Source organism: Gorilla gorilla, chromosome 1, assembly GCF_029281585.2.
Source record: "Gorilla gorilla gorilla isolate KB3781 chromosome 1, NHGRI_mGorGor1-v2.1_pri, whole genome shotgun sequence".
NCBI classification, from domain to species: domain Eukaryota; kingdom Metazoa; phylum Chordata; class Mammalia; order Primates; family Hominidae; genus Gorilla; species Gorilla gorilla.
The window spans coordinates 180,454,600-180,479,997 of record NC_073224.2 but is presented as its reverse complement, the minus strand read 5'-3'; the positions used below and the strand labels follow the sequence as shown (position 1 = coordinate 180,479,997).

General features: G+C 42.0%; 1 protein-coding gene across 14 annotated transcripts in view; it reads left to right on the top strand.

Annotated features, from left to right (window-relative positions):
• FGGY (FGGY carbohydrate kinase domain containing) overlaps positions 1-25,398 on the top strand; it is a 460,818-nt gene that overhangs the window by 207,975 nt on the left and 227,445 nt on the right. For all 14 annotated transcript variants that reach the window (XR_008671153.2, XR_008671144.2, XR_008671185.2 and 11 more), the window contains one exon: positions 8,408-8,536. Coding sequence is in view for 5 of the 14 variants with exons in the window: in XM_055360768.2 (XP_055216743.2) it covers positions 8,408-8,536 (129 nt within the window). In the remaining 9 variants the exon portion in view is untranslated. The remainder of the gene's footprint in view (positions 1-8,407; positions 8,537-25,398) is intronic.

The window sequence follows — 25,398 nt, the reverse complement described above, 5'->3', positions numbered from 1 at the left end:
AAGGTAGGATGCTAATTTGATTATGGATCAGAAGACCCTCATTCCAGAGAGGGTCCTGCCCCATAGCCTAGTGGAAAGAATGCTACACAGAGAGGCCAAGAAAAGTCTGAGCAGATAGTCCTTGCTGGATTTAGATCATATGTTTTTTGTCCAATAATATTTTTACATGGTTGTCAATCATGCCTGTGTAAAAAAGCCTCCATAAAAACCCAAGAGTACAGGGTTTGGAGAGCTTTTTGATTGCTGAATACGTGGATGTTCCTGGAGGGTGGAGTGCCCAGGGAAGGCGTGGAAGCTCTGCGCCCCTTCCCCCTTACCTTGCCATGTGCATCTGTTCATCTGTATCCTTTGTAATAGTATTTATAATAAACCAATAAACGTGTTTCCCTGAGTTATGTGAGCTGCTCTAGCAAATTAATCAAACCCAAAGACAGGGTTGTGAGAACCCCAACTTGAAGCCAGTAGTTCAGAAGTTGTGGAAGGTTGGACTTGCCACTGGCGTCTGGGGCGTGGGGTTGGGGGCATTCTTGGGGACTGAGCCTTCAATCTGTGAGATCTGATGCAATCTCCAAGTAGATAATGTCAGAATTGAACTAAATGACATCCAGCTGGCGTCTGCTACAGAATTAAGTGCTTGCTTGGTGGTTGGGAGAAACTCCTACACATTTAGTAACAGAAGTCACCTTCTATATGGATGATTGCTGTGGTGTAAGACCAGAGGAAAAACATGATTTCAGAGTTTTTCCCTCAACAGCCTTGAGATACTCCATTGTAATAAGATAGAGAGATGAAAGTGTATTACTGGTGGGATTATGTTAGAAAACACATTTCTTGTCCCAGTAGCATTCAAAATCAAGAGTTAAACTTAATACAGTCTCTTCTCTTTACTCTCCCAACTGATATTCAGCTTCCTGTGTGAGTGTATGTTTAATGTTTTTGTCTAAATTAATTGATCTTTGTTTTATGATCTCTCGTCTTAAAAAAACTAAGTTCAGCTAAATGAACATTGCTGAGAACTTATGTTCTAGACACTGCTGACGTTGTGCTGAGGGGAAATGAATATAGAGGTAAATAAAATAATTTGAACTATTCTCTGTCTAGTGGGAAAGAGAGATCTAGGTATAAATAGGGGAAAAAATAAAACACAACGTAAGGGTCATAATTTTTAAGTTGGATTAAAAATATGTGTGTGTTTCTTTATTAAACACCTCTTATAGGCCAGACTATCAGGCCAGGGATATAACATTATATAAAACTCAGTCCAAATTGCATAGGTGTCTACAAGATGTAATAACTACAAGATGGAATAAGAAGAGGTATTGGATGGGAATAGTGTCAACTAGAAAGTAAGCTACTTGAGCGTAGGGGCCTTAACTATTTTGTTCCTTAATGCATTTTTAGCATTTGAACAGTGCTCGGCTCGTATCAGGTACTCATTAAACATTTCTGTAGTAAGTGATGAGGCTATCATAAAGTTTTGTTTCCCCACCCCCAAACCAGATTGTAGGTTCAGTCTGAAAGGACTCCAGGACCCTCTCTGCTGGTAAAACATGGTGCCACTTTGTACTCTCCCAGCCAATCTGATTGGCCTTTTGACTTTGGCAAAACTGAGCTGGGGGCTGGCCCCCAGTGCCAAGCACAGAGGAAGCAGGGTCACATGCCACCCATGCCCAAAGCTCTTTCTGACATTTCCATGGGCCTGGAACCAACTCTCCTCCTGGGTTTCATCTCATTATATGTGGGAAGACAAAAGAACACTGAACCTTCCAGTTAATTCAATACCCCGCCCCCACTTACCCCTTCCTGGAGAGGATAACAGTTCTGTTGACCATTATAATGCATTTTCTGTCTCCCAGCAGTCCACATAGTCATTAATTTCTGCTGCTGACATCAGGAAAGAGGATTATGTGTGTGTCTGAAACTGTTCCCAAAGTGCTCATTAGTCATAGATAATTGAAAAACTGGTAGGGGAAGATTTGGTGTAATAGGAGCCCCTGCCTGTGAAGAGGGACTGCAACCACCAGATAATTGTAGATTCCAGCTTTTGACCACTCAGACTGAATCTGCCCATCCAAATGGGAATTCAGCAGACTTGAGCCTAAGAGCTCTCAGAGTGATAGTGTTTTTACATACCCAGGTGAGGGTGTGTACACCGAGACAGAGACAGCCAAATCAAGAGAATAGGTGAACTGCCCTTGGGTCTCTTTCCTGCCTTCAGACTGTGGAGCAGTGTTTGGAAAAAGTGTCCAGTATTCTCCTTTATTTTGTTTTTATTTCAACGTAAGATTGTTTTGATCACAAAAGACATACAAGGTCGTGGGATATAAGAAACACAAACATTAGAGAAGAGTACCCTACACTGGATCCCAACCCGTGCTGTGACAAAATTCTAGGATTTTTCTGGAAGTTTATATGCTTACATTTTTATATCCTTTTCTTTAAAAAAAAAAAAATCACATGATCATACTCAGAATACTATTCTGCATCTTGCCATTTTTTCTGAATTTATCTTGGAGTTCCAAATCTATACCTTAATTCAAGTTCATTCATTTTAATGGCAAGGTGGGATTCTGACCAGATTTAAGGGGGGAAAACATCTTTTAAAATACTATACAAGAGGCTGGGCATGGTGGCTTATGCCTGTAATCCCAGCATTTTGGGAGGCCAAGGTGGGTGGATCACTTGAGGTCAGGAGTTCGAGACCAGCCTGGCCAACATGGCGAAACCCTGTCTCTCCTAAAAATACAAAAATTAGCCAGCCGTGCTGGCGTGTTCCCGTAGTCCCAGCAACTTGGGAAGCCGAGGCATGAGAATCGCTTGAACCTGGGAGGCAGAGGTTGTAGTGAGCTGAGATTGTGCCACTGCACTCTATCCTGGGCAACAGAGCGAGACTCTGTCTCAAAAAAAAATTACACAAGAAATGTAGACCAATTAGAAATTAGAGGAAAAAAGAAAAAAAGGAAAGGAAAAAGAAATCACTCATAATTCCTCCACCCAGAGAAAACCTATTTTCTGTATTTTTTTCCCCTAGGAATGTATTTTTACAAATAGTTCATCTACTTTCATTGTTGTTGTTCTTAACAGCTGTTAAGAGAAAACCTTTAGGCAAATTAAATTTAACAGTTTAACTGTGCAAAGAATGATTCATGAATTGGGCAGGTCCCCAACCAGAATAGGTTCAGAGAGACTTTTGCTCAGCCACATGGCTGAAGAGAAATTACGGACAGAAAAAGGGAAGTGAGGTACAGAAAAATGGAAGTAAAGTACAGAAACAGCTGGATTGGGTACAGCTCTGCATCGGCCTTATTTGAACAGAGTTTGAACAGTTGGCCGCCTGTGGGTGGTTGAAGTATGTCTTCTGTGATTGGCTGAGACTCAGCTTCTAGTTACAAGAGTAGGTTACAGTGTGTTTACAAATCCAGTTAAGTTACAGTCACTGTGTATGAAGAAACCTTTAGGCTGAAGTTACAAACAGACACCTTTACGTTAAACTTAATTTAACAAAAGGAAGTCATATACTGCATAATGTTTTGCAGCCTCTATTTTTCACTTGGTTTGACTGTTTTAAATATAAAAATTATTCCCCAAGCTTTTCTTTACACTGTGTGTTTATCTTCTTTTTTATTTATTTATTTTTTTTGAGACGGAGTCTCATTCTTGTTGCCCAGGATGGAGTGCAGTGGCGCAATCTCGGCTTACTGCAACCTCCGCCTTCCTGGGTTCAAGCGATTCTCCTGCCTCAGCCTCCCAAGCAGCTGGGATTACAGGCAACTGCAACCATGCTTGGCTAATTTTTTTTTTTTTTTGTATTTTTAGTAGAGACGGGGTTTCACCATGTTGGCCAGGCTGGTCTCAAACTCCTGACTTTGTGATCTGCCTGCCTCAGCCTCCCAAAGTGCTGGGGATTACAGGCATGAGCAACCACGCCCGGCCACATTTATCTTCTTAAAAACCCAACCTGAGCACTTACAGTCGTGCCCCTCTGGGCAATTCCTTATTGCCTGGCCATGCCTGAAGCTCTCCGCTGCCTCTTGTCCCGTCTGTTCCAGTTCTCTATTCCTCCTTGTTCCCCTTTTTGCTACATACTAAATGCCTCAAACACACCATGCCCCTCAGGGCTCCCTACAGTAAACTCACTTTTTGCTCTGCTGTCATCCCTTTCCCCGGAGCATGCCAGCACTGAAACCACCAGTCTCCAACTTGCCTTTCCACACAGGCTTGAAAGTCATCTTCACCTTGAAGACTGTATTCACTCTACTAGCCACCCTAACTGGACCCTCCACAGTTCTCTGGGAACACCATGTACACATTTCACCTTTCTAGCATTTTCTACATGGCCCTAAGAATCTTAGTTTTTCATCATCTTTGTCCCAAACCACAATATGAGACCTCAGCACCTAGACCTTAGCACATGGTAGATGGAAATCTATGCAGGCAATCATTAGTTCTATTGTTTCTGAAATGTTTGTTAAAATGCATGAATGAATGCTTGAATGAAGCCTAGAAAGAACTGCAAATGCTCAGGCAGTGAAGTCTTGATTTCTGGGAAAAGCAATGCTGTGAATAATTTAATTTTATGGTGAAAGAAAAGCCAAACAAGGATTATATTGGGAAAAGTTGTCAGGAGGCACTAATGTTTGCCTCTGACAGCTCTAGTGCCCTCAGTGTACCTCTGGCTGATAAACTTAGAGTGTGATTTTGAAGGGGTGATTTCTCAGGGATTCTCACCTATTTCTATCATCCTCTCTCATGCCAAGCTGTTTCATTTTGGTCTCTAAATAAACAAAGCTCCTTCCTGCTTGGAGTCCAGATAGCCTATTCCTGAAGGCTGTGGTTCCAAATGAAAGATGGGATATTTGTCCTTGTATATATTTATTTTCATCCCTAACCACTGGATTGAGGAGAAGGCTGGTTCACTGCTGTAGGTTGGGTTTTCCAGAAGCAAAGGCTGAGACAGATTTGGGGGGATAAGGTGTTTATTAGGGATGGTCGGCTGTGAAAGAAGGAAGAGAGAGAAGGACTGGGTAGAGGGAAAAGAGCTGAACTGAGGTGCATTCCTGCAGCACCTTGGTGAACTCAGCAGAGTCTCTGGAGTGAGTGGTGTCTATCAGAGCCCTTCTGCCTCTGCTTTGCAAAGTCACCAGGTACTGGCTGTCCTGGGAGGTGCATCACCTTGGGAAGGCAGCTCTCTGCAACTGAGGCAGGCCCTGGAACATCTGGCAGCTGTCTGCCGACTTTACTCCATCCTTAAGGGGGAGTTTGAGCCATGGTATCTCAGTCTCTACCATGCTTCCTATATCCACGCAACCACCGTGACCTGTTATTTCTTGTTCCATGGAATCTCTTCTGTCTGCCTCTGTTTCTACATCTCCATTACCAATATCTCAGTGAAGATCCTTATATTCTCTCTCTTTCTTTGATTACTGAAATAGATTCACACTATTTTCCCTAACCCCAGTCTATCCTCTGCTATAATACTGCCAGAGAGTGCTTAAAAAAGCACAAGTGTAATCGCTTTCCTCCTGGCTTAATGCTCCTTTAGTGGTTTACAGTGGGCTTCATGATTAAGTTCAAACACTTAAGTATGGATTACAAGGCCCTGCATCCACTGCCCCATCTGCCTCCCCAGCCTCCTCTGTCCTTCAACACCCACCCCCTACCAGTTCACACCCCAACCTATGTTCCAATTTACCTAGCCCTTTTGATAGTTCCCTTAGGGGCCCCTTCTCCCTTTTTTCCTGTCCTTGCTCAAGACGCATCCTCTGCTGATGAAGCTCCCTGTGGTCCTATAGCCTATGATTAGACCCATATCTCCTGTCTGCATGCCCAGGACTCTCTCTGCCTCGCAGTGGTCTGCAGCCTCATGTTCTGAGCCTAGAGGACATAGAATCAAATTAAGCTCCTTTACCAGCTAAGGTTTCTTCCTAAATTACTATAGAGAAAACTTGGAAGAGTGCCCCACCCTGCTAATCCTGTCTAGAACCTTTTTTATAAAAATTATACCTTTTATGTTTGTGGAGATTGGGGGTGAAGGTGGAACAGAATTTCCATTTTGACCTTCCTATGAAAACCATTTTTAAAAAATCTCAATTTAGTAGGCAAGATTTCTAAACGGTGCTCCTTTTTTTCTTTTTTCTTTTTTTTTTTTAACATACATAATGCTTGTTCTAAAAATACTTCTCTTGATCCTTTCATCCGTTCAGAACCCATTTTTAAACAACTTTTACTCTAAAAGGTAATGTAATGAATAAGAGCAGAGGTGTGGATATCAGTCAGAGTAGAACCCATGGCCTGTCTTCAGCTCTTAGGCTGTCTCTAGGGTGTTTATTTTTCATCTGTAAACCACAATTTTCCCATCTGTCTGTGAAATGGGGGTAGTATGGGTACTATTGTACCCTTCACAGAGGGTTAATATGAAAATGAAATGAGAAAATGCATGCTATGTTCTTAGTGCAGTCCCTAGCATGAAAGTGCTCAGCAAACTGGAGTGCAGTCTCTCCTGTGTTAGATACTAGCCATAGTGACATAATTAAGATATTGTCCAGAACCGTATTATACAAAGCCAAGGGCACTGCTCTCTTCCAGGTTTCTGCTACTTTGGCATTCGAAACAGACTAAGATTTTCCTGTTCTCTGCCCCATCCTTTGAGCATCTTAAACTTATCCTCCCGACCATCAGTGTCCAATAGAAATATAATATGAGCCATATATGTAATTTTAAATTTTTTAGTAGCCATGCTAAAGAAAGTGATACTAATTTTTAATGTATCCTATTTAACTTAGTATATTCAAATTATTATTTTAACATGGAATTGATATAAAAATTATTGAGATATTTTTTGAGATATTTTACATTCATTTTTCCAGATGAAATCTTTGACATCTGGTGTGTATTTTCCGCTTAACACCTCTCAATTCAGATGCTAGATTTTTGTTGGAAATACTTGATTTAGATTTCTTAAATTAATCTAGAAAAAGTAGATTCGCATACCCAAGTTGTTCCGAACATACTTAAAAGTTTTTCAGTAACTGAATTTAATATCAGTTTTTAAGTTGAAGTTAAAACTAAATAAAACTAAATAAAATGAAGAATTTAGTCCCTGAGTTACTCTAGCCATACTTCAAGTGCTCAGCCCACATGTGACTAGTGGCTGCCATACTGGACAGCAGAGTTCTTCTAGAAGTCACTGCAGAGGTTTCAGTCTTCCTCTTCTTAGCTAAACTTGTTTTCATATTCAATTGTAGATAGAAGCTCTTAAAATGGATAAAAATGGTGTCGTCGAGGTGCTTTGGTTCCATTTAGAGGAGGTTGGTTAAGCTGTTCGCTCTCTGACCCCTCTCCCAACCTCCACCCTCACCTCTACCCCCAGAGGTCCTGGAGCACCTCTGCCCAGTCCTTGAGCTCCATGGAACAATTAACAAGTGGCATCTTAGCACTCAAAAATTGCTGATCATGCACCCAGATTCTATCTTGGGGCTCAAAGGGGTCTTAATATATCTATGAGTCAACTCCTAGCCCCTCCCTGCAGTGCAGAAATACTATAGAATTCCTTAGGGGATGAGAGAGAGCTCAGGCTCTGTTTAACACCTAGGAGCAGATGGATCATTTCATTCTATTCTGTCTTACGTGGTTCTCTGGGTTCTTATCTTGTCTTCCTAACTAGGTTGGGGGCAAGGACTGCTTTTTACAGCCCCACAGCACCCACACAAAGCAAGACAATCAATTCTTAACTGAAGGCCTGACTGATTGCAAGAATTCAAGGTCACTTGAAAAATCAGGGTCACTGCATTGCACAACTCCAAAGAACATCATTCAAATTGTATTATATGGTTGTGCAAGTGGCAGCCTTGTAAAATTTGCAAAGGTTTAGACTGGAGTGTTTTTTCCAGCTGAGAAAAACTTTTTAACAAATTATTTGTTGGTACAAAGTACACCTTTTTCCTCTTATCCTCTGCCAGGAAGCAACTGAAAGAGTAAGTTTTCTTGACTTAGGAATATACATTCATTAGAGAGGGTGTATGGATGTGTGAACATGTGGGTTTATGTGCATTTAAGTAGGTTAGTAGATCTGCTGTGTTAGGAAGCCCATTTGGAATGGTTTGAGCATTTAATCCTTGTATTTAAGAGGCTACTGTTAAGAGGCTACCATTTTCAGAATCTTTGTCTGGTTTGAATGATGCTTTAGAGTTCCTTGTTTGTAAAGCTCCACAAAGCATGACCCATAGGTACCAAACACGTACACCAAAGTCACTGTATGAGCAAAGGGACTCTTGATGACTGCATGGTTTTTATCTTTGCAAATGCAGAGGAGGGAGGAGAGAGCAAAGAGTCTCTCTTAAAAAAAACCCTCTGTTTACTTTTGTGTTTTTCAAACTGATGGTGTTTGTTTTTTCTCATGTCTACCCAGGAAACCAAGTGCTACCTCCTGGAGCTTCTCTTGGAAATGGGCTCACACCAGAGGCAGCAAGAGACCTTGGCCTTCTCCCTGGGATTGCGGTTGCAGCTTCACTCATTGATGCCCATGCAGGAGGACTAGGTAATCTCTTATTTGTTGCCTACAGCCAAAACTGTATTCAAATGGAATATTCCCTAGAACTGAAGACACTCCTTTTCTGTTTTTAAAGCAAAGGTCAAGGACTTTGGTGTTTCAGGATATAATAATGAAAAGCCTTTTTACAGTTAGGCATTTGGATAGAATTATAGAACTTTTCATTAATGATAAAATTTATTTATAATTGTATTAATTTCTTTATACATGGCAATAGAAAAAAATGTATTTGAATAACTTTCTGCATAGTTCTTTTGTTTACTGAAAATTCGTAAAAGATATGTTAATTTCTTGCCACACTTAGCTCTACTGTGTTTTTGTAAGGTACTCCAAAACCCTTATAAGTCTCTTAGATTTATTTTAATAATATATTTGGTTTATGTCCTGTATCCAGTTCCTTGGTTGCAGTCTTGATTTTATCTTGTACATAACTCTCAAGACTTTCATTCATGTATTCATTTGTTCATTCACAAAACACCCGTTGAACACTTACCGTGTCCAGGCATGGTGCTAGAAGACAGTGAACTTAAAACAAAACCAAATAAAACCAAAGTCTCTTCCCCAGCTTTTAATGGGAAAACACACAGGGAAACAAAGAATTACAGTAAAGAATGATGACTTCCTCATCCTTATTGCAGGTTGTGTGTGTTTTTTGCAGGGGAAGTTGTTCTGGTTCTCAGCATCTCTCATCTCAACTGTAGCCATATATTTTTTTCCTAGCCTTTCATTCTAACAATGTTTTGTTTTAAACTATGATTTATAATTCATGAGATCAATTTAGCAGGACATGACCACTGAATTTGCACAACAGAATGGAACAGAATTGAATAGAACAAAGTGGAAAACATCAGAGTACATTTCACAAAGTAAGGGAAGGCACTGCTTTGTGGAGCTGTGTTTCCATTCTATGTGTGTATACTTTCAGACACTTCCATCAAATCTGCCCCTACTCTGCCCATGCATTTACACCTCTGTGACTTGGCACAATGTTCTTTGTCCAGAATGATTGGTCCTCCACTTCTCCAGCTGGCTAACTCCTCCTCTAACTGCAAGACCCATATCAGATGCTTTCTGCTCTGCATAGCCTTCCATGAAACACTCAGGTATATTTAGAAATTCTCTAAATTATGCTTTTTTTCAGCAAACTATTTGAAGAAATGATCATATTGCATTGTAATTTCTAATATATCTGCTTGTCATTTCCATTAGAGTGTGAACTCCTTGAGAACAGGAACATTATGTTATCTGTCCTGTATCCTTCATGCCAAGCCCTATGTCTGGTTCCTATAGCTGCTTATAAGTTTATTAAATGAATAGTCACATTAAGGCAAGAATAAGGTGAGATGGCTTTAAACAGTAGAGTGAAGATTAATCTGTTTTCTTATGCAACGGATTATCAAATGGTGCCTTGTTCTACATACTACATGGACTTCCAGAGCAGGATCGCTCTCATCAATCTATGGACATGTCTGTCCTGTTCATCTCTGTGTCCTCAGGATCTAAAACAGTGCCTAAGAATTAGTAAACAACTCGTAATATATGTAGGTTGGTTGAATGCTATGTAACGTAGTTCTGATTACAGGCAAGGTTGTTTCTCTCCAAATACTTTTCATTGTGAGCAATGTGTGCTTTTGATTGGAATGTTAAGATTTTGGTTTTTAGGTACAAGCACAGAGAGAACTTGAGGTCTAGGCAGACATGGAGTGTTTCTGTCCCCTAGCAATCCTGACATTCCAGATCATGTGTGAGGCCACAAAAGCTTTCTCTGTCATGCTTTTTAAATTATCCCTGGGGTGACAGTGTCAATCATCCACCCCTACCTGGGTGACAATCACTTGGCTGGGACCGGCATATGCTGAAAGAAAGAGAACTGCTGCTTGAAGAGCCGCAGGCACTACAGTTTCCTTGTCAGTTTCCCAGACTTCCCTCAGGGACGTGCCAAAACACACCTTCTCACTTCTGCCCAGGACTCACTATGTCCTCCAGGAGGGGAGACTGTCAATGACCCTCACCTTTTTCCTAAACAGAGATGTTCAGTGGCAGAAGTTTTACCCTTAGAAGCTTTGGCTTAAGCCTTTTGTTCCCCGTAAAATGCAAATACTTGTAAGTGATATGGTTTGGCTGTGTCCCCATTCAAATCTCCACAGAGTTGTATCTCCCAGAATTCCCACATGTTGTGGGAGGGACCCAGGGGGAGGTAATTGAATCATGGAGGCCAGTCTTTCCCATGCTATTCTCGTGATAGTGAATAAGTCTCACGAGATCCGATAGGTTTATCAGGAGTTTCCGCTTTTGCTTCTTCCTTATTCTTTCTTGCTGCCACCATGTAAGAAGTGCCTTTTGCTCTTCGCCATGATTATGAGACCTCCCCAGCCATGTGGAACTGTAAGTCAAACCTCCTTTTCTTCCCTGTCTCAGGTATGTCTTTATCAGCAGCATAAAAACAGACTAATACAGTAAATTGGTACCAGTAGAGTGGGGCGTTGCTGAAAAGATACTTGAAAATGTGGACGCAACTTTGGTACTGGGTAACAAGCTCATAGAGGGAAGAGACTTGCCTTGTCTCTGATGAGACTTTGGACTGTGGACTTCTGGGTTAATTCTGAAATGAGTTAAGACTTTGGAGGACTGTTGGGAAAGCAGCTGGGAGGGAGGCTGTACCCTGCAAAGCCACAGGGGCAGCTCTGCCCAAGACCATGGGAACCCACCTCTTGCATCAGTGTGACTTGGATATGAGACCTGGAGTCAAAGGAGGTCATTTTGGAGCTTTAAAATTTGATTGCCTTGCTGGATTTTGGACTTGCCTGGGCCCTGAAACTCCTTTGTTTTGGCCAATTTCTCCTGGAATGGCTGTATGTACCTAATACCTGTACCCCCATTGTATCTAGGAAGTAACTGACTTGTTTTTTATTTTACAGGCTCATGGGTGGAAGGGACTTGTGTTGTCTCAGATGAGACTTTGGACTGTGGACTTTTGGATTAATTCTGAAATGAGTAAAGACTTTGGGGGACTGTTGGGAGGGCATGATTGGTTTTGAAATGTGAGGACCTGAGATTTGGAGGGGCCAGGGGCGGAATGATAATGATTTGGCTGTGTCCCTATTCAAATCTCAACTAACTTATATCTCCCAGAATTCCCACATGTTGTAGGAGGGACTTAGGGGGAGGGAATTGAATCATAAGGGCCAGTCTTTCCCATGCTGTTCTCGTGATAGTAAGTTTCACAAGATCTGATGGGTTTATCAGGCTTTTCTGCGTTTGCTTCTTCCTCATTCTTTCTTGCTGCCACCATGTAAGAAGTGCCTTTTGCCCTCCACCATGATTATGAGACCTCCCAGCCATGTGGAACTGTAAGTCAAATTAAACATCCTATTCTTCCCAGTCTCAGGTTTGTCTTTATCAGCAGCATAAAAATGGACTAATGCAGTAACTTAGTAACTTTCCCCCATATTTTTGTTAGTGGAAAGATAGAATAGTTTTTTTTGTTTTTTTTTTTTTTGTTTTAATGGAAAGATAGAATAAGAATCTTGGATTCTTTAAGGCCTGAACTTAGATGCCAGCAGTGGCTGGGAAGGGCACAGGAAGGTGATAGTCCATGATGACGGGATGATACAGACTTACTTAATATATGTTGACTATGTTTTATCCTTATTATGCCTTCTTATGCCTCTTTTTTAACCCTTCACCTTACAGCCAATCCAAGAGTTGGATGTCTCGAAAAAATTAGGAGGTCTGGGAGCAAATGTTTCCTTTCATTTCTACCTTTCCTATACCCCTATTAGGATGTGGAGGTGAACAGACGCCTGAAAATCTTGAAAAGGTTGTCCATGGGTCCAACTCTATATTAACTAAATATAATTGAGTGAATGCAACCTGTCAGTGATTGGTCTAGGCACTGGAGATTATTAGCAGTGAACAAGTCAGGCAAAGTCCATTCGTTTTGGAAAGAAAATTCTCATTGTTCTCCCCTGCCTGCATGTTTGTAGCTTAATAGTGTAGGTTTGGGACAGCTAATCCCTGAGACATATTGTGATGCTATGACAAGGGCACTCAAAATGGAATTTTAAGTTCTGGATTTAGATTGTGTTTCTGCCTACAAATATGGTGCTTCGCAGAACTTTTGTCTCCTGTTATGCGGTGAGAGAGTGAGAGACAACAGAATGCAGGATTCACTACTTTGTGATTCTGTATAGGTTGAGGTCAGTAATAGCCTCAAGAACTGGCTAAATGAACCCTGTGTTAAGAGATTTCTGAATGTCAAGTACAGACCCAGCTTTGGATTCGGAATTGCCACCCAGGAAGAGGCCATCCAGGCCTCTCACCAACAAACCCTGACAACTGTAGTCACTTCAAATGCTGACCTGGCATGGCCTGCTTGAAACCCCACATTCTGACTAGTATGAGGGGTCAGCACTCTGCTTTAGAGAAATACCCCTGGACTTTCATTCCCAAGGGAGGCCTGGGATGGGAGGATAAAGATCAAAGAAGCAAGCAAAACTCAACCCGTGCTTTTCCCAGTTCTGGAAAAAGAGGAGGAAGGGCTTTGTGGGAATAAAAATCAATGATAAAAGAACATTTTGTTCTTAAGGTGCTGGTTAGTAAGTTCTCCAGCAGACAGTCAGAAGATAGGAGTAGCTTTGTTTGCACTTTGTGGGGGTGGTTCTGGCCAGGGCTCCTGCTGCTGATATTTTTCTAGCTTATAAAAATAACATTAACTTTTTTCCAGGTCTTTTCTTGGCTCCAGCACCCCAACTGCCCTGAAAGGCAATAACAACCTGATTTCTGTCTCAGGCCCTTCTCGTCTCAGTTGCTCTTATCTGTCAGACAGACTCCTGATTATCCATCAAATCTTGAATCCTGTTCTCCTCTGGGAAGCCCTCCCTGACTTCCCAAGTTGACTTAAGCACTCTCTTTTTCCCCCACTGTGTCTTGCGCTTGCAGGTTTGTGTGTGCCACATTGCCTCATCTACTAATTTATAAACTCTTTGGGCACCCTGTTGTTTCATACTCCCACTGCAGCAGCCTGCAGAGTGCTTTACATATGGAGGACCCTTAACACATGCGTATTTAGTGAATGAGTGAATGAATGAATGGCATTCCCTCCATGAGGAACGGATATTACAACTGAGAGAGAGAGTAACCTCTCATTCAAAGGCAATTGTCCCTATACAATAGTTATACTTGGCTCATTTCTGCAGGAGCAAAAGTTTGGGTTCTTCTAGATGTCTGGAAATCTGTCTCCTTTTTGCCCTCATCACATTACCAAGTTTTGGCCAAGAGCAAGCTTTGTTCCTTGGTTTAGCACAACTATTTGATTACCAATATTGGATTATTTGGCAGATGTTGAATTGGCTTAAATTGCTCATCTGGGCCAGATTTTGAATTGGTTTAAACTGCTCATTTCAATTGCAGAGCCAGGCCAAAATGAGGATTTTGAATTTCTTTTCTTTTTAAATGGAAGAATTTATTGAGCCAGTCTTGCAAAAAGAGCCTTTGGTTCATGCCCTAGAACAACACATAGTTTGTTCCAGTAAACAATAAAACATGCCAATTACATTTCTCACCATTATCAGTGTTCTAGAAGACAGGATAAAGGCTGCGATCTAAAGGCTGCGACTTTAGATAATGTGATTTGGGGGGAACATTTATTTATAAGTAGTATATATACTAAATGTAGCATGATGGATAAAGAAATATACTTATTGGCAATAGTCCATTGCGTTTGTAAACTTTTGATTTATGAAGCATGATATGGTTTGGATCTGTGTCCTCACCCAAATCTCATGCAAATTGTAATCCCCAGTGTTGGAGGGGTCCCTAGTGGGAGGGGATTGTATCATGGTGGTGGATTTCTCATGAATGGTTTCGCATCATCCCTTTGGTGCTGTTCTCATGATAGTGCATGAGTTCCCTTCAGATCTGGTTGTTTAATAGTGTGTTGCACCACCCCACTCTCTCTCTTGCTTCTGCTCCGGCCATGTGAAGTGCCTGCTTCCCCATCACCTTTTGCCATGATTGTAAGTTTCCTGAGGCCTCCCCAGAAGCCGAGCAGACACCATCATGCTTCCTACACAGCCTGCAGAACCTTGAGCCAATTAAAACTCTGTCTTCTATAAATTGTTCAGTTTCAGGTATTCCTTTATAGCAATGCGAGAATGGACTAATACAAAACACATGTATGTTCATTATAGAATTTGCTCCTTATAGCAACTTTGTAGTGAAGTTAGGACAGGTATGTGTTCCTTCATTTTGCACAGCAAACAGCTGAGGCTCAGTGTATTATAAACTCAAGAATAGATATTTATCTTACACTTCGTTCTTAAGGCAACTTTATACATACTATTATTCTATTTGTCAGATGAGACAGTTGAGGCTCACAAGACTACCTAACATTCTGAGCTACACAGTTAAATGAGAGATGTGTGACTTAAGCCCATGCTTTGTGCACACTTATCACTGTGTTATAAAGAATGGCCTACCTATTTAAACGTGATCCACTCTGCTCTTTAATTTGACCCTAAAAATGTGAGCAAGTAACAAATTTTGAAAAAGGAAAGTCTTTAATATTTATTGACGACCCACTTTACTAGTTCATGGGGTTAGACAGTGACTATGAGAGAGAAGTGAACTTCTGGGAATTTGTATTCTAGTAAAGAAAATAGACAAGTAAATAAACAGTTACGGTTACTTGTGCCATGTATGGAAGGCTTTGGAAAAACATAAAATGGGCCTAAAATTGAGACTTAAAAAATTATTAAAGGATTCCTAGAGGGAGTGATGTCCAGTAATCTAATTGTGACACTTCTTTTCCTGTTATTGCTTCCTGATAAAGTGGAATTTATATATTTTTTGCGACTTTTAAACTTCAACTAGGCTTCATTTCTAATAATAAAATAATAACATTGTTAATTAGAACAAGTACAACCACCACTCTGAGTGGTAGTACTATGATGACCATTTCTTACATGTGTCCTACGTGCCAAGTACTCTACCTGATACTGCTCAGACTTTATATCTTGCTCCTCACAATAAGCCTACAAGGTAGAGGTTGTTTCCCCATTCTGCATGAGGGAATTGAAGGCAGAAAGAATAACGTTTCCACAATCACATAACTAATCTCATAGCAAGATTTGAAATTGAGTCTGCCTCCAAGGTTCATATATCTTTTCTCTAGGCCAGTGGTTCTCAACCAGGGGTGATTTGACCCCTCAGGGGACATTTGGCAATGTCTGGGGACAGTTTTGTTTATTGCATCTGGGGAAAGGGAAATGGCAATGGCCTGTGGTGGGTAGAGGCCAGGGATGCTGCCAAACACCTTACAATGCCCAGGCCAACCCCCTGCAGCAAAGAATTATCCAGTTTCAAATGTCAAATGTCAGTAGCACTGAAGGTGAGAAACCCTATTCTCTCCTGGAACACCTCCAGTGATATTATTTCTCTTCATCAATTCAGCTTATTTCTATAGAAGTCAAAAAGCAGCCCACAATAAGGGTTTTGCTGATACATTAGTACTTTGTTGAAATGTGTTTTGTGAAATTGACTCTTCAGTAAAAGTAGTTGTGAGATTAAGAAAATAATAGAAGTGAAGCCTGAGGAGTAGGGAGGACAGGATGGTTTCTAGCTCATCTATTTCAGAGTCAAGCCACACGGGGCCACTTGGCCGTCTTTCAGCACATCATGCACATTCCACCTCCTTTCCTTTGCTACTCATCCATCAGCACTCAGTCTGAATGTTACTTTGTGGAAACATCTCCAAATTTAACCATTCTTAGAAAAGCACCAATCACTCTCTATGCTGTATCTGTGAAATACTTTACAACTATTTCAGTTTTTTTACCAAATCATGTTCACGTTTGTATGCCCATCATCCAGCATGGAATCCACATAGCTGGTCTTCACTAAATCAATGTAATTATTTAATTACTATTATTAGTAATTAAGATAATAAATATAAGAGGGTTTTGAAAAATCCAAAATAAGAATTGGTAAATATAGGTGAGGGAGACTTTAAGAAAATATAGATTCCCATGCCCTACCCTGCTGAGGATGCCTGGAATCTTGTTCTAAGTGTGGAAAATGTCACCTGGTACCCAGAGGAGACAGCGTGGGGGGATGAGTTGGCACTGAGGACACTGGGGTCAGAAGCAGTATTGATGTGTTTCTGCCAAGTAGGCAGATCAGACCAGAGCAGAACCGTGCTGCGCAGGAGCCAGGCCAGGCGCAGGCCAAAAGCTGGGGGCAGGAGGGAGCTTATCCAAAATGAGAGAGAATATGGATCCAAAGAGGCAGACGGTCTGCAAGAAATTGGGGGTGGGGGGGATTAGAAATGCAGATAAAGTCATGCCGTGGAATCTGGAAGGAGAAAACCGTGCCAGTCCCTGCGCAGATAGAGCAAGGACAACTCTGGGAGTTCCTGGATGTGAATCACAGAGGGCAGAGGAAGAATGTATTCATGGGATTACAAGTTTATTGTTTTAAGTTGAGGTTTGGTTTAATGCGACCCACTACTGCCTGAGACCTCAGCAGTTCATGAGCCGTGGCAACAGCTCATGTGATGGAGGGAGGGGCAGAGAGCATACGCGGGGGGAAGGATAACTTTGAGTTTCCTGTTCCCAGGCTCCAAGGCTTTCTTGGAGTGCTGTGATTCTCTGGACTGCAGAAGGCTGGCCTTAGCTGAGAGACCAGACTTTGACTCTGTGGAAGAAAACTGAGAGAATCCAGGGCCTGGTGCTATTGCCACCTCCCCATGTGTCCCCAGTTTTTAAATCTTGTGCCACACGTCAGTGTATATGGCTGTGAACCTGCCATGAAACCATAATATTTTGAGTTTAATACATACACTCCTGTTTGGATAATGAGTAATCATAGGCTTTAGAACTAAAAGGCTGCTCAAAGATTCTGTATACCAGATTCTTCAATTTGCAGATGAGAAAACTGAGGCCCAGACAATGGTGAATCATCCAAAGTTAACCCAGCATATTACTGTCAGAGTCAAATTTAGAATCTGAGTGACCTAGTTCATCAGCCAGGGTCCCCGCCCCATTGTACTACACTGTCTCCAGATTAGGAAAAGGGAATGACTCCTGATTTGTTATTCCATTTTATACCTTATATCCCATTTAATGGCTACAGGCAGCTTCACTGGTGGTTATTAAATAGGTAATTTAGTTTTCCTGAGCCACACTTGAGTAAATCTCTTTGTTTTGTTGTCACAATCTAAAAAAAAGCTCCAAAGAATCTCCTCCAGAGCTGGAAATAATAAAAACACCTGCTATTCGAGTTGCTTCCAAAGAGCTCAAAGCAGTTATTTTTATTTCACCTACCAATCGTTGAATACCTATGCTGTGCCAAGTGTTTTGCTAGGTACTTGACTATTCACTATTGTCAGCTCACAACCACACTGTGAGCTACAATTATTTTTGGCCTTTAACATACAAGGAAATGAAGGTTTAAGAACCTGCCAAAGGTTACATTTTAATAAATTATAAAGTTGGGTTCCTGGACCCACCGATTGCAGAGCCTATGAGCTCTCCCCTGTTGACCTGGCTAGTGAATCTATTTGTGTGTAGGTATGTTTGTGCCTTTACTTACATTAGCCCATACTTACACCAATGCGTATTTGTATCTATAGTAGAAGATAGAGCTTCTGCTTAATATCCTTCTGGATGTTTGTAGATCTATTTTATGGATGAGAAAGTTGAGGCCCAGGGTGGAGAAGTGACTCTAATAAAGTGTATTTAAAGCAGCACAGGAGTCTGGGTTCCATCAATCATGGGGAATAAGGCCAGGCTTATTAGATCAGGGTAGGAATGGGATGCGTAGCTATTGGGGTTGTGTGGTGGAGAGATAAACAATATTAATGTTGATGTTAATTTTGTTTACTAAATTTGTTAATGTTTACAATCTCAATCTCAAAGATTAATCTTAATCTTTTTGTAGTGACTTGCTGTTTTTAAACTACCCTTGGAATAGGGAAGGTATTTTTACCTCCCACGAATGGTTGAGAAAACTGACCTTCGAGGAGGTGAAGGGATTTGCCTAAGGTTACAGGACCAGGAAGACTGGATCCAAGACTCAAACCCTTATCTGTGTGCCTCTGTCTTCACATCAGCTTTGGTGCAACCCTTGCATCAAACAATGGAAAAGTAGTACCTAGTAAATGGAGCAAGGTGTCTTATTCTGTGCCCAGAGCCTCTCATTTTAAACAAGCTCTGATCATCTCATCTACTACAGAACTGTGTCTGGTATTCTGGGGCCATTTTTAAACAGAAGGTTTCACTTATTCTCTCCTGTATTAGTATATGGCCGAGAAAATGAGCTGAGCTGATATTTTCCTTTGCTGAACTGGGGAACAAAAACAAAAAAACACACAGTAATCCAGCCACTGGTTCTGACATTGCCAAGCACCTGTTAGGAGGACTTCCTACTCCAAGTTCAAAAGGTACAGACTGCTAGAAAAGTGTGTGTTTGGGGGCCCAGAGTCTTAAGATTGCACTTGCGTCACTGGCTGCAAGAGTAGGATCAGGTCCACTGTTTTTCATGGCACAAAAACTCAACAGATAGTGCTTCACATCCATATACTGTTTCTAAGCACTAATGTTTACTTTGGGTCTTGCACATCAGCAGCTGATGGTGGGAAAATACACATCTCTAGTTATTGCCCCAAGGCGGCAGCCTCACATCTAAACTGCTGGCTTCTTCCTTATTATCTCTCCACAGGCCTGGTTCATTTCCTTGTTTTCAGTTTTCTCTTAGCTGTGCATTCATATCAGTCATTGTAAAGAGCAAAGAGAAATAATTTTTAAAATTTTCCATATGGGCATCTTGAGCATTGCCTCAGTACACTCTGTAGCTAGTATAGATATCTGGGGAAACTAAGAAGGAAAATTTCTTTGAATATAGAAAAATCACACTAGTCTCCAGTTATATCATTCAACAGCAGTCCCCCCAGCCCACCTTTCCATACCTCTAATCTGTATCTGTGCTTTTTACTATGACTCTGATGTAAGAGTTTGGCTCTCTGAAGATGGTAAAAATTTAAATGCTTGAGGTAAACACAGTAAGATAGTTAAAAACACATTACTGGTTCCATCAGCTGTCTCTTTGCCCTTGGAAGTCATCTGACACTGATGGCAGCAGTGACCCATCTGGAGCAGCCACTGCGAAGATGCTGGCTGCAGTAGAGGAATGCACTCTGCAGAGCTGGCTGGGGCCAGAACAGGTGGGAGCCCTGTCCCCTACCAAGTTGGCAGGGTGGGAGCCCCATGCTCCCAGGCACAGCTGCAGCCGCCCAGCTGCGGCTCTGGACCTGGGCATCCCTACGCTCTCAGGGGCCCAGGAAGCCCCCCTTCCTTTGCAGACTTGGAAATGCTTGCTCCTACTCCCTGGCCTCTTCCCATTGCTGGCACCTGCTCTGGAGTGGGGCAGAGTTGTGGCTGAGCCCAGTGCTGTCACAATCCAGCCAGGTGTACATGCACTTGAGGTGGCGCTGACATGCTAGCCCCCTGCCACCTTGGCCCTCTCTGGACCTTGGGCGCCAACGAGCATGGCAGGAGCTGAGGGCAGCTCGGCTCAGGCCTGCAGGTGCCTCAGTAGGAACAGACTGGGTGGCGGGTTGATGGCAGGAGGAAGCAGACAGGCTCCTGGGCAGAAAGGAGCGGGTCCCTGGCGAAACCCCAACTTCAAGCCAGGGACAGTCCGAAGCCTGGTGGCTGGACTGCCAGTTCCAAGTGGAGTCTGTGGCCCAGAGTGAGAACTTGTGTTGCTTTTTCTGGGTCCACCCATGGCTACCCATGGACCAATCAGTACTCATTTCCTCCCTTCTGAGCCCATAAAAATCCCTGGACCCAGTCAGACACGGACAGACTCAGGACTACCAGCTGCAGGAAGGAGCTACCCGCTTTGGGTTTCTCCACCCATTGGGATGACCTGCCTGCAGAAAGGAGCTACCCACTTCGGGTCTCCTCTCCACTGAGAGCTGGACACTCATCTAGATGACCTGCCTGCAGAAAAGAGCTACCCACTTTGGGTCTTCTGAGAGCTATTCTGTCACTCAATGAAGCTTCTCTCCACCTTGCTCACCCTGCAGTTGTCTGTGTATCTCATTCTTCCAGGTTGTAGGATAAGAACTCAGGACCCACTGAATGGCAGGACTGAAAGAGCTGTAATACAAACAAGGCTGGAAACACATCCCTCCGGCTCACTCGCTACTTTGTGGGCAATGAGGAGAGAAGAGCTGTGGCCCTTCATGGAGCCCAGACCTAGGGGCTCCCCAAGCCAGGGGTATGACACTGTCTTTAAGGCTTTGAGGTTCATGGCATCTCCAAGCCTCCAGGTGCCCGTGTTCCCCTCATCCAGATGCGGGTGCCCACAGCAGAAGCCCCATGCAGCACATCGGATCCAGCTGCAGCCTTGTGTGGAGCTGGCACCTGTGCCAGCGCCTGTAGCTGCCTCCCCTGCCACAGCAGCTTGCTTGTCTGGTTGTGTGCAGTGGCCGGACTCTGCACTTGCTCACCCACACACCCCTCACTGCTCCACGCCTGGGTCACCCTTGGTAGGTGTGGGATCCGGGATGGTGGCGTGAGCTGAGCCCAGCCTGCTGGGCCAAATGGGTGGAATGAGCCCAGCAGGCACGAGCAATACTCAGGCAGAAGATGCCACCAGCCACAGAGGTTTCCGGCTGGCAAAGTGACACCCCGAGGATCCCATGACAGTACTTCATGCCTCAGTTCCCCCATCTGAGAAATGGGAATAATAGTACCTCTTGCATAGATTTGAGTAATAAATGAGCTTTTATTTGTAAAGCACTTAGAATAATGTCTGGCCATACTCTGTGTGTGTTTAGCTATGATTAATGTGATTGCAGTAAAGTTACATTATGAATAGTAGCAGTGAGCAAGAGAAAATCAAAGATTTATTACTTGATTTACAGGTAGATGACGTCTTCCTTCTGTGTGTCAGGCATTGTTATAGGTATGTTAGATACAGTGGTAAACAAAGCCAAGCTCCTTCTCTTATAGAGCTTCTATCCTACTGGGGACGTTCATAAACTCCCATTTAAACATATATATTTATAGGTATATGTAAGTATACATATATGTATTGTATGTGTGCATAACTGTGTGTCTCTATATGTTTGTGCATATTTATAAGTGTTTTCATACACATGTGTTTATGCATGGATCTGGTATTTATACATGTATGTGTATTACATGTGTATATCTGTATGTAGTTGTGCATGCATATGCATCCATGCCTGTGTCTGAATGCATGTGTGTATGTGTATATACTGTGCATGCACCTGTTTGCATGCCCCTATTTGTATGTCTGTTTATGTGTACATTTATGTGTGTGTCTGATTTGTGATGTGTTTATGTGTATGTGTGTAAATTCTAATGTTCATGAGTGTATATGCATGTGTCCGTATATATGTATGTGTATATGTATGTGTGTATATGTGAGTGGATATGCATGCATGTGTTTGCATAGGGTACTGCTGAGTGTTATGAAGAATAGTCCTGATTAAAGTGATGGAAAGTTCCAGGAGGTGCTACTGGTGAGATCAGGAAAGTTCAGTCTAGAATGGGGACATTTGAGGAAACATACCTTGATGAAGAGAGGAAATATTTCGTTGTGTAAAAAGCAAGGCAGAGATTTTTTCAATCAGCAAATATATGTTGAGCACATACTTTGCCTCAAGCATGTGCTGGGCACTGGGAATACCAGGATGAAGATGACCCAGTCCCTTCTCTAGAGGACTCAGCAGTTGGTGGAAATGGGAGATCTGTATTCAGAAAAATCCTAATACAACTTGCATACTGCTTTTCCAGGCGGTGAAAAAATGTTACAAGAGTATAGGGAATGGATCAGCCAGCTCTTCCAGGACAAGTTAGGAGGTGAAAACTCCTAGAAAGTGAAAACTTGGATAAGCCTTTTAAGAAGCAGTAGTAGAATGTGCAGAGGCTCAGGGACGTTAAAATGCCCTTCATAATCAAGGAGCATTTTGGTGTGGCCACCTCGCCATTCAAATGTGCGAGAGGGGCAGCGAGAGGCAGCCGGGAAGACGGAGCCTGTGTAGCACACTCTGACTGGAATCAGACTGCCTGAGTTCAAACCCCTGTTTTGCCACTTGTTAGTAAAGAGCTTACCTGCTCTGTGCCTCAGATTTCCCTTCTGCAAATGGGGATGGGAATAGTGCCTCACAGGATTATTTTAGAGATGCCTTCTCATGACACATGGTAAGCACTCAACAAGTGTTAGCTACTCCCAGTTGGAAGCTAGAATGTAAAAGGCCTTAAATTCCCAGCCAAAGAGATTGAATGCTAAAATTAATTTCAAGCAAACCTATCTGTTCAAATAGCTTTCTCAGCACTGATTTTGATGTGAAAAATGTCTGGAATATTCTTTGTTATCAAGCATGTGCCTTGGTAGTGTAATTACAGTTTTTAATACTAATGGATGATCTTCCATTAAAGTAGTAAAAAGATACCATCTCATTTTAAGCTTAGAGCAAAAGCTTACTTAAGTGAAATTAAGCAGATATTTATTTTGTCAGGCTCTGGGGAGGATTCTGAAATTATTTGCTCCCTACTAGTGCCTAGCACTTTATCTTTGCAACTGCACTTACCCTGTAGAGTCATAGTTGGACAGGAAACTGTATTCCTGCATCTCTACCTTCAGTGTTTCACGATCACTGTTTCTCATCTGCCAGGCCTGAGGGTGGGCAGTGCTGATTTCACTGTCTCATACCCACTCTTCTTTCTGCCAGTGTCTTTTGTGAGAGCAATTTTATCTCTGCCCCTTTCTCTTCACCCCATTGTCTCTTCTCCAGTCTTCAAACCCAAACAAAAAACATACAAAGTTTGCTCATATTCACTGCAGTCTGAGCTGCTGAATGTTCTTCCAGAGCCCCTTAGGATTTCTGCACCCATACTTGTAAATGTTTGCATCTTCATTTTGTTGGTGGTGATGACAAATTACCCCACATAACTTGCCTCTGTTCCCGTTTTAGTTAGAAATTACTGTTTACTGGAGACAGAGAATGGAAAATGTATGAAGGGGCAACATGAGAAAATAGGTTATTTTGATTACTTCCAATCATCCATCGTTAATCGAATTCATAATATAGATAACCAAATAAAAAGAGTATTTCAATTTAAACTTAGAATGACTTATAGGTTTTTTTAATCTGATTTCCATTCTTATTACTTCTTGCAGCAGTTTTCAAACTTGAGTGTGCATAGGAACTCATGGAGCTAGTTAAAATGCAGATGGCTGGGTCCCCACCACCACAACTCATTCTGATCAGTGGCTTTAACTGGGGCCTAAATATCTGCACTGTATCCGGCCCACACATGAGCCTGATGAACTTCACCAGTGGTACCTTAAAAGATAGCAAGAGGGGCGGACTAAACTCAACGTTGTTTACCATCAAAAACTGTCTGTACATAATCCAGAAAGAGCAAAGTTGAATCCAGGCTAATTGAAAGACTGCATTTTAAATTTTTTGTTTCAAAAGTAGAGCAATAAAGAGTTTTTCCAATGTGTTATACTTCCCATGAGCTGGATACTACCTGTTTACCTAGATGCCACTTAATGTGGACAGCAACTTTTATGGCTGTGCACATTCTCACCACCCCCATTTAAAGAGAGGAAGGAGACTCGCTTAGACTCAGGCAGCTAGTGTGGTTGAACAGAGAGAACCTTGGTCTGTCTGGCCCCAGATTGCTCTCTCTTACCATTATATAGCTTCACCCCAGCCAGCGTTAACAGCTGTAGATGATTTTCTTCTAATGTTCTAAAACCTGAAGACATGGGGCATCTTTTAACCAAATGCTCAGCTCTAGGGAAAGCTAAGCCTCTTCTATTTTGTTGAAAGAGAAAGTGTTAGGCTGTCGATCTGTATTGTTACAGGTCCCTGGGCTGGATTTAGCCTCAGGAGTTAAAAGTATATCAGCCTTGTGACTCACCACCATGAAACACTCAGATGGGAGTCTCCTACCAGTATCAATAATATGAATGAAAACTTTATATGCCTTCTGGATTGAGGCCTCTCACAGCTCAAAGTTGTAAAGAAAAACCCACACAATTGGATTTTGTGAAATATATTAAATATGCCCAGTAATGTGGCTCTTCAAAGGAATTTATATACTGTCTGCTTTACTGTGGTGTATCATTATAGCTCAGCCAAATGCGTGGCCTAATAATTTGTTTCCCTTATGCATATCTATCATTAAATGTAACATGCAGACAATAACTATTTAAACACCTAAATAGATGATTATATAGCTGTCTGTCCCACTTAGACTGTGAACTTCTTATGAACAATGGAATCTAGTCATCTTCATCTCTGTAGCTCTTAGCTCAGTAAATGAATGAATATATGCATGAATGAATACATGCGTGAATGAATAGGTTCGCTTAACATGTTAAGCACTAGACTAGTTACTGTGGCAAATACAGTGATACAAAGAAATAGAGGCAGATGGATTGAGTTCTACAGGAATTTTAAAAAGGGAAGAATCACTTTCAGTTGAAACAGTAAGGCAAAGAAAAGACAAAAATACTAATATTTATTGAGGGACCTTCATGACAGAAATATGCTGGAGAGTCTACATGTATAATCTTCACATTGACTCCAGCAGCTTGCTCAAGGTCACACAGCTGGCAGTGAGAACCCCCTGAGGTTAGCTATCATGGTCCTTCCGGGAAGTGGGAAGGGATAGCCTTTGAATGAATCTGGGAGAATAGGTGTATTCTCCACTGGAAGCAATGAAACGTAGAGTATTCTGGATGGAGATAATAACATAAATGGAGGCAATGAAATGAGGTCGCGGAATGGTAAGCATTTC